The 9,339-nt window shown below is 35.8% G+C and overlaps 1 protein-coding gene across 3 annotated transcripts in view; it reads left to right on the top strand.

Annotated features, from left to right (window-relative positions):
• The window catches only part of Vav (Vav guanine nucleotide exchange factor), an 82,523-nt gene that overhangs the window by 14,345 nt on the left and 58,839 nt on the right, over positions 1 to 9,339 (top strand). For 2 of the 3 annotated variants that reach the window (XM_025304598.1, XM_025304597.1), the window contains exons 5-8: positions 705 to 894; positions 1,279 to 1,641; positions 1,767 to 2,087; positions 2,300 to 2,704. In XM_025304598.1, coding sequence (XP_025160383.1) covers positions 705 to 894; positions 1,279 to 1,641; positions 1,767 to 2,087; positions 2,300 to 2,704 — 1,279 coding nt within the window. The remainder of the gene's footprint in view (positions 1 to 704; positions 895 to 1,278; positions 1,642 to 1,766; positions 2,088 to 2,299; positions 2,705 to 9,339) is intronic. The other variant, XM_025304599.1, reaches the window with a different exon arrangement.

The raw sequence follows: 9,339 nt of genomic DNA, 5'->3' as shown, positions 1-9,339 counted from the left end.
TCTTACTGAATCGAAACTTTTCGTGATTCGGACTTTATCTTAAAATACCTCCACTTAGAGACAACGTACACAAAAATCACAAGAACATTTTGCTTCCTATTTTTTAAGGCCGAATCGATTGGGACTAAAAAACCTCGATTGGTTCAGCCATTGTTGAGATATGAATATCTCACCTCCTTTGAACTCGCAGTTTCGCGTAATATAGGCACGGTGTGCCTCTTGAAAGTTATTAAAACTAATCATCTAAAAGATACCACTTTCGAAAACAAATAAAAAAAGTATTATATTAACATTCTTAACATGCTTGTTACGACATATTTCTTTTATTGTGTTATTTTCTAAAGTATATTGTGATATCTTATATCACAAAAATCGAACTTTTGCGGACATGTATATTTATTAAGACCTTTTTGCTTATTTTTTATTATAGGATTTATCCTGTAAGTTTGTCTAAAGTTCAAATATATTCTGTGTGTGTACGTGTATGCGTGCGTACGTGCGGGCATGCATGCGTGTGTGTGTGCGTGCGTGCGTGCGTATGTTGTATGGCAGGTCGTATCAATTGCAGTCTATGTTGTCACCGAATCCTGTTATAGCAACTGTGCTACTTTATAATTTTGATTTCTGCCAGAGATACCTAGCGACTTACGTCAATGTGCATGGTATAGTGCATGGCCATATTATTTTATGTTTTTATGCTAAAGCCGCGAGGATGAGGGTCGCCGCAGGAGATTTAAGAGACGAGAGGGTGATGAGGCGGGTGGAGGGGGGGATAACGAAGATCCTATTGCTGAGGAGGACGGGTACGGAGCGTTTTGCAGTCACGCGCAAAGTGAGGAGATCTACCAGGACCTTTGTAGCCTGCATTTGCCACCTCCTCCGTCCGTTGTGCAGGTCATCATCTCATCTTTATTTAGTTATCAACGCTCTTTTATCACATTCGTGTATAGAGTATGTCCCTGAGCTTTATTCCCTTTCCTTATATATGAGAAATTATAAAAATTTTACAGTTAATAAAAAATGAGACTGGCCAAGAGCATCTTATATTAAGAAGCGAAAAATCTGCATGAATTTATTAAATGTTGAATTTGTTATTAAGAAAAGAAAACAAGTTCAAGCAAATTCGTTTTCTTTATTTTTTATATGCATCTCGATAAATTATTGATTTTATTATGCACTATGCAATATGCTTCACACATTGTAAATCAAACTATAGTGAAAATATGTAATGAATAATGCGAAAAACTTTTTTTATTGAATTAATTTTCTATCCGACAGGGCGGTGCCATTACTGGAGGTGAAAAACGAGATTATGTGATCCAGGAACTTGTAGAGACCGAGCGGAACTATTCAGAAGTATTAAGTAGTCTACTTAGGCATTTTGCTAGGCCATTATCGTCGTTGTTGCGACCCGAGGACAACGTTCGCATTTTCTTTGGCATTAAGGAACTCTCGGAGATCCATGTTGGCTTCCATAGTCAGTTACGTAAGGCGCGTAGTGGTGCTGCGTTGGCTCATGTGTTTTTGGACTGGCGAGAGAAATTTCTTATTTATGGCGATTATTGCGCTAATCTCACTCTCGCGCAGAACACGCTGCAGGAAGCTTGTGCTCGCAACGAAGTGCTCAATCAGGAAGTTATCGTGAGTTCCATAATAGTGAAAAAGGGAGGAAGGGGGAAATAAGAAATTAGAAATTTCTTCCCTATACATTTAAAATCAAAGTTGTTTTCTAACAAGAAATTTATTTATTTATGTATCTTTTTCAGAGGTGTCAACAAGAAGCTAACAATGGTAAATTTAAACTGCGCGATATATTGTCCGTGCCGATGCAGAGAGTACTCAAATACCACTTACTGCTGGACAAACTTGTTGAAGAGACACCTCGCGAATGGGTCGAGGACTACCGACAGTTGGCAAAAGCAAGGGAAGTGATGGTTGACGTCGCTCAATATATAAATGAAGTGAAACGTGATTCTGACACGTTGGACATTATAAAAGATATTCAAGCATCCATAATTGATTGGGATGTTCCTGAAGACACACAGCTCAAGGATTTTGGTCGGTTGCTTAGGGATGGCGAACTTAAGGTTTGCATAATATAGTCCTGAAGGAAAGTGAAAAATTTTAGAGCTGGTATACGAAATTTAATTGATCGTCTAGCTCGAATTTTTTTTCTATATTACAATTTGAATTATAAGTTTTTGTAGTTGAGCTAGTAGTTTTTACATGTTTTTATATATATTATCTATTAGATTTTAAAGATAGTTTTTAATTGTTACTGATTTAATTTTTTTTACAGGTGAAAGCTCACGGCGATCAACGAATCAAAGCTCGTTACGCTTTTATTTTTGAACAAGTTGTATTGATTTGCAAAGCTGGCAGAGGAGACCAATACTGTTATCGGGAAACTTTGCGGTTAGATGATTACAGATTAGAGGATCACATAGGACGTCGGACATTGGGTAGAGACTCGCGTTGGTCTTACCAGTGGCTACTTGTACATAAACAAGCATATACAGCGTATACTCTGTATGCAAGAACAGAGGAACAAAAGCAAATATGGATAAAAGCGTTGCAAGACGCTATAGACAATGTCAACCCCGCCGCTTGTCGCAGTACCAATCACAAATTCAAACTGACAACATTCGATACACCTAGAAGTTGTCACCGTTGTGGAAGATTTCTCAAAGGTTGCATATTCCAGGTAAAATAAAAATATAAGTTTATTTGTTTTCTCATCTGAATAAAATTAAGATTGAATAATAACTAATCGTTATTCGATTAAAAGTTAAGAAGTTAATAACAATATTTTTAACATGTGATTAATTTTAAATCAGTCAACTTTTAAACTAAACTTATTATTTTTATATATATTAATTTTATCTTGTTAAAGCTTCCATTTCCTCGCTGCAACTATCTTGAATAATTACGTCAGAAGCGAGGAAATTTATGCTTAAAATTTATAGGTTATGTCGAAATAAAAAGAATACGTCCATAAAATAATATTTGTAACCGATTAAACATATTTTTAAAATGCCGCTCTTTTCTAAAAACTTCTCTTTTGTTAAAACAATCAATACATAAGTAAAAAATTAATGATAAAATTAGAAGAAAAGATAGATCACGTGCATACAAAAGGAGGAAAATTGCATATCATTAATTTTATGATTTTTATTTTATAATTATTTATTAATTATTTATTTTATGATGTTAATTTTATGATTATTTTATAATCATTTATTCATTAATTATTTTATGTTTATTGATTGTTAACCCTTTCGATACGGCTATGTCGTTTGCGAGTATGCTTCTGCTGTACAGATACTCGAATCGCGAATGTTTTATTATACGGGCCAGTTACAACGTACATTTTACTGTGAAGTGAGTATAATATTTGATATTCAGTAAAATAATGTAAATTATAGATAAATTGTTCATAAAGGATGAAATATTACAATGTAATATATTTTAAATTATTCAGATTTAAAAAATTGTTTAATAATATAATTTAATAATATATTTCGACGATGAATGACTATAGTCACCCGTAGGACATAATGAGTGTGCGATGATGGATGACTATAGTCACTCGTAGTATCGAAAGGGTTAAAGCAAAAGGAAAGTTTTGGGAATATTTTAGAAATATGTTCAATTGATTGTCATTTTATGAATATCTTTTTATTTATCGAACGTAATCCATAAGAATTTTTAATATTTATTAATTTTTAATATTAAGATTTCTTTGCTTCTGATGTCGTCAATAAAAATTCCGCGACTAAGGCCTAAGAATTTTAAAAGAGATATTTGAAACTAAAGTAATTTTATTTGTAATATAGATTAAAGAGATAATTGATTTTTTACAAATATTTATTTAAAGCTTTCAAAGTTTAAAACATTTTTTTAAACTTTAAAAGTTTAAGAAAAATTCTTAAAGGAAACATGTAACGTTTATTTCAAACTTTTTTTCATATTTTGTATTAAAAAAATTTAAGTGTTTTTTACTTTGAAAAATTTAGAACGAAAATGAAATATGTTAAAACTAATTACAAATCATTGTAATAAATATTCAAAATATTTTCCATATATTTGTAAGTATTGTAAAATTTGTAAAATGATTAAGAAATTCCACGCAAGATGACATAGCGGTCGTAGAACGCTGATAAAACGACTTAAACTCACAAGGAGAGGATGCATCGATCGGGAAACGGTTTGGAACGAAACTTACGGAGTTAATAGTACTTGACTACTAATAACTCATGGTAATAGCATACGACGCAATTCCTCTTCGTTTTCGAGAAAAAACGGTTTAAAGAAAAGAACCAACAAAGTGTACGAATTAGTAAGAAGGGTATTCAACGAAGCGGCGTAGCGCAACAGCAAAGGTAACGGACTACCGAGCTGACAGCTGAGGTTCGATCCCTGCTGTATGATTTTTTTTTATTCTGTAAGCATAAAAATGAAACAGAAAACATTAATAAATAATAAAACTGCCTTTCTTAAATATATTAGTGTTTATTAAATATATTATTAATGATTTAAATTGCAAAAAAACCGTAAATCTTATCTATAAAATATATAATGTATGAGAAAGTTTTTATATAATAATTGTAATGGAAATAGGAGTAAAAATATATTTTCGCTAGAGATTTTTTGATAATAATTCATTATTCTCGTAAATAGAATTCGCATATACGAGAGCATTAGTGAATTCACCTTTAAAATTTTCATTTTCAAAACATCTTTCTTCTAGCGATTCTGCATCAACTATTTTGCTTGTTTAATGATTCTCTGACATTGTTATGATATATATAATTTAAATATGATCACCGAATTGCTCTGTATCACTAGTAAACGCATACTGCTGCTTGCTCTACTGACTGTTCCGACGCTCGAATCATTTCGTCATTCCTAACGATCGTTTAGAATGACACAAAGGAAGTTTTTGGAGGGAGATTGCCAGAAGAGATAAAGAGCTTCAACACAACGTAAAGAGTTGTAATAGAAACAAATATTTTATATACAGGGTGTCTTATAACTAATCTGGCAGAGCTCGTGGAGACAGAGCGGGTTAAGACAAATATAAAAGTCCCATACCGTTTTGTGAGATTCGCAATAATTATCGAGTTATTAATGACAGAAATCTGAGAAATGAGTGCACGTCGAGACGTTATGGGAGGAGCATCTAGCCGCTCAGGCTAAAGAGCACTGCCCAGTCGACAAAAGAACTATTGCCGGCGCGCGGCGAGAGGAAGGACGACGCACCAATGTTTATGTCCTTACCTCGCCGCTCCTATATCCCACCGCACCGCGTCTAACAAGGAGATGACGCAACCTGTTTCATCGATTTCAACACGAGTCATAGCACACTCGATAGCTATGATGCCGTGTATAAACGCCCTGTATAAACGCCGTGTATAAACATAATATGCGTGAATGCGTTTTTGTTTACGAGTAATTTGCAGTTAAAGTTTGGCTCGCGGAGCCGTGTCACACATAGGGCGCAAGTTACGACACTCTTTCACGAAGCCGGCGTGGCTGAGCAGACAGAGGCTCTCGCGCCGCGAACACTTTTGCGCCGGCGACGGCGTTCGAGTCCCGCCGACGAATGGTTCGTTTTTTTTTTCGTATGTAAAGACATGTAATAAATATTTTTATATTATTCTTATGTATAATTCCTTTTTTTGTTTCTACGCTATTAATCAAGGCTAATTAGGAGAGTCAGGTCTTTCAAATATGAACACAACTTTTTTATTAATTACAATAAAATGTTTTTGTCCGTATCAAAACACATACACATACACACATAAGACAAATATAAGGCACACAAATGAAAGTTACGTATTATAAAATGTGGTCATGCTGTCGCAATTCTGCGGATGGAATGCCGTATAAAAGCATATAAAACATAATAGTTTTTTGCACCAACTGCACGTAATGAACGCATAATTTTTGCACAAATACACTTTTGACTATGTATAGTTGGTGGAAAACATATTTGATTGACGTTGTAAAATACCTCGCGACTGTCAACAAGACTGGACGGAAATTGGATCAGGACATCTACAAATATGAATTCAATATAATTGATATTGTATACAAGGCCAATAACAATATGTACAAATATATCTTTCCATTGCTCACACATTCAATATATTGGGTGAGTGCAAAAGTTCGTGCGGAGTTTGTGAGTAAAAGTCACACAGTGATTAAGCAAACAAAAATCTTTATTCAATCAATGATATATTCTCCATCGTTTTCTATAATCTTTTCCCAACGTTCTGGCAGCATACGGATGCCTCGATCATAAAAACTGCGCGGTTTAGATTCGAAGAACGAAGAGACGCCGTTTTTTAAGGCCTTCAAAGAGTCAAAGTTTTTTCCATTTAAATAATTTTGCAATGACCGGAACAAGTGATAGTCAGATGGTGCGATATCAGGAGAATACGGTGGATGCGTTAAGATATCCCATTTCAGGCTCTTCAGTTTGCGCAGCGTCTTTTTCGAAACGTGTGGTCTGGCGTTGTCGTGATGAAAGACGACTCCCTTGCGATTTGACAAAATCGGACGTTTCTCTTTTATTTCTCGATTGGTTAATTGGCGACAGTACTTGTCCGAATCAATCGTTTCGCCAGCGGGGAGAAGCTCGAAATAGATTATGCCCTTGCATCCCACCAAACAGAGAGCATCACCTTCATCGGGTGCAAACTGGCCTTTGGCATTGCGTCACCATGCTCACCTGATTGTTTCCATGTCCGTTTGCGCTGAACATTGTTGTAGAGGACCCATTTCTCATCGCCCGTCACTAGTCGATCCAAAAACGACTCGTTATTGAGCCGCCCGAGTAAAGAAACGGCTGCAGAAATTCGCTTGATTTTGTTCTTCTCGGTCAGCAAATGGGGCACCCATATATCGAGCTTCAAATCGAATCCCATCTTTTTTAAACGCCGAAAAGCGGTTGATCGGTCAACGTCTAGTGCTGTAGCAACTTCTTCTGTTGAAATTCGCGGATTATTGAGCACTAAAGTACGCAAAACATCGTCATCAATGTCAGAAGGTCGACCAGAGCGTGGCTCGTCTTCAAGGTTAAATTCTCCGCGCCGAAATTTAGCAAACCATTTTTCCACAGTTCGTTTAGCTGGTGCTTCATCCTGATAAACATCCTGAATGTTTTTTACGGCTGCGGCAACGTTTATTCCCTTCCGAAACTCGTAAAACATAACATGCCGTAAATGCACCTTATCGATACTCATTTTTAAAGTTATATTTCTCGAAGCAGTTTGTATGAAAACAAATGATTTTTTTTTTAATAACAGCTGAAGACGTCACCTTTCCAACGTTATATAATATGTAGATGGAAGTATTAATGACAACACTTTACGACGCTTATAACTCCATCTATTGAAACTCCGCACGAACTTTTGCACTCACCCAATATTTACCTCGAAGATATTCTATTGCGTCCGTCAACTCTTCTTTCGTAATATCACATTTTGCTAGATTTTGCACATAGCTGATCGTTGCTTCATCTACAAACGTGGTTTCCATTTTTAACACGAGTTTTTCACTGTTCACGTTACGAAGATTGCCTAGAGAATGAAGCGAGCACGTCACAAAACATGAGAATCCGTCTGCGAGAAGGGGAAAGGGAAGAGGGTTCCTTTCCACTTGTAACGGTTCTAACGGCTCTCGGGTTTCTCTCACACAAAATAATCACTGTCTGGCCATTTCTTTCCCATACCATACGAAATATTTATGCGAAATAGATTTACACGAAAAAAACATTTTATTGTAATTAATAAAAAAGTTGTGTTCATATTTAAAAGACCTGACTCTCCTAATTAGCCTTGATTAATAGCGTAGAAACAAAAAAAGGAATTATACATAAGAACAATATAAAAATATTTATTACATGTCTTTACATATGAAAAAAAAACGAACCAGTCGTCGGCGGGACTCGAACGCCGTCGTCGGCGCAAAAGTGTTTGCGGCGCTGGAGCCTCTGTCTGCTCAGCCACGCCGGCTTCGTGAAAGAGTGTTGTAACTTGCGCCCTATGTGTGACACGGCTCCGCGAGCCAAACTTTAACTGCAAATTACTCGTAAACAAAGACGCACTCACGCATATTATGTTAGGGCGTTTATACACGGCATCATAGCTATCGAGTGTGCTATGACTCGTGTTGAAATCAATGAAACAGGTTGCGTCATCTCCTTGTAAGCTCGCGCCGATATGGCCGCTGAATATTCGCGATTACAATTATGAGATTATTTTATGAGGTACCACAGATAGCTCATATTGAATTGTAAAGTTCAAGATTCAAAAGTTCTTTGATCAAGGAAAACGTCGAAAAGAAGAAAGCGGTAGAGAGCGATGAGATCTACAGAGATTCTCATCGTTTTCTATCGCAATCTATCGTTTTGCTGCATCGGATCCGAAAGAAATGATATCGCGTAAAGATAGAGTACGATGAACACTTTTCATTGTACTCTATTGTACTCTATCGTTAGGAGAATATTTAATTGTTAGAGTATGATAGAATTCGCGTGGAGACTCATCGTGTCCTATCGTTTTATTCAAGTCTACACGGAAAATATGTTTGGTTGAATGAACCCATTTTCTGACGAAATGAGAGAGAGAAAGAGAGAGAGAGAGAGAGAGAGAACGATTAAGAAATGTTGATTGAAAAAAGCACAGGTTTAAGTTAACCATAAACCTTGATGAATTAGATTCAGTGTTAATATTTTCAGTTAATATTTCTCTGTATCGTTCATATTTCATTTGCAAGCTGTATCATGGACCAAACATTTTTACCATATATCATGCATAAATTGTTGTCTTATATCGTAATTCTTGTCAGTGGTATATTAACGACAGAAGGAACTGAAAGTTCTGTATCGTACAATTGCGAAAAGAGGACCATCGTTGTCGATGGTGCACCAACGATACTCGGCATAAAATTAATTCCTAGGTATAATCGCGATACAACGCAAATCCGAGTGTGTTATTTTGACACGTTATTTTTATGCGTGTCAAAATAACACACTCGGATTTGCGTTGTATCGCGATTATACCTAGGAATTAATTTTATGCCGAGTATCGTTGGTGCACCATCGACAACGATGGTCCTCTTTTCGCAATTGTACGATACAGAACTTTCAGTTCCTTCTGTCGTTAATATACCACTGACAAGAATTACGATATAAGACAACAATTTATGCATGATATATGGTAAAAATGTTTGGTCCATGATACAGCTTGCAAATGAAATATGAACGATACAGAGAAATATTAACTGAAAATATTAACACTGAATCTAATTCATCAAGGTTTATGGTTAACT

The sequence above is a fragment of the Harpegnathos saltator genome, unplaced genomic scaffold (genome assembly GCF_003227715.2).
Source record: "Harpegnathos saltator strain DR-91 unplaced genomic scaffold, Hsal_v8.6 scaffold628, whole genome shotgun sequence".
Taxonomy (NCBI): Eukaryota; Metazoa; Arthropoda; class Insecta; order Hymenoptera; family Formicidae; genus Harpegnathos; species Harpegnathos saltator.
The sequence above is the reverse complement of the archived record's forward strand: the minus strand, read 5'-3'. Positions and strand labels throughout refer to the sequence as shown.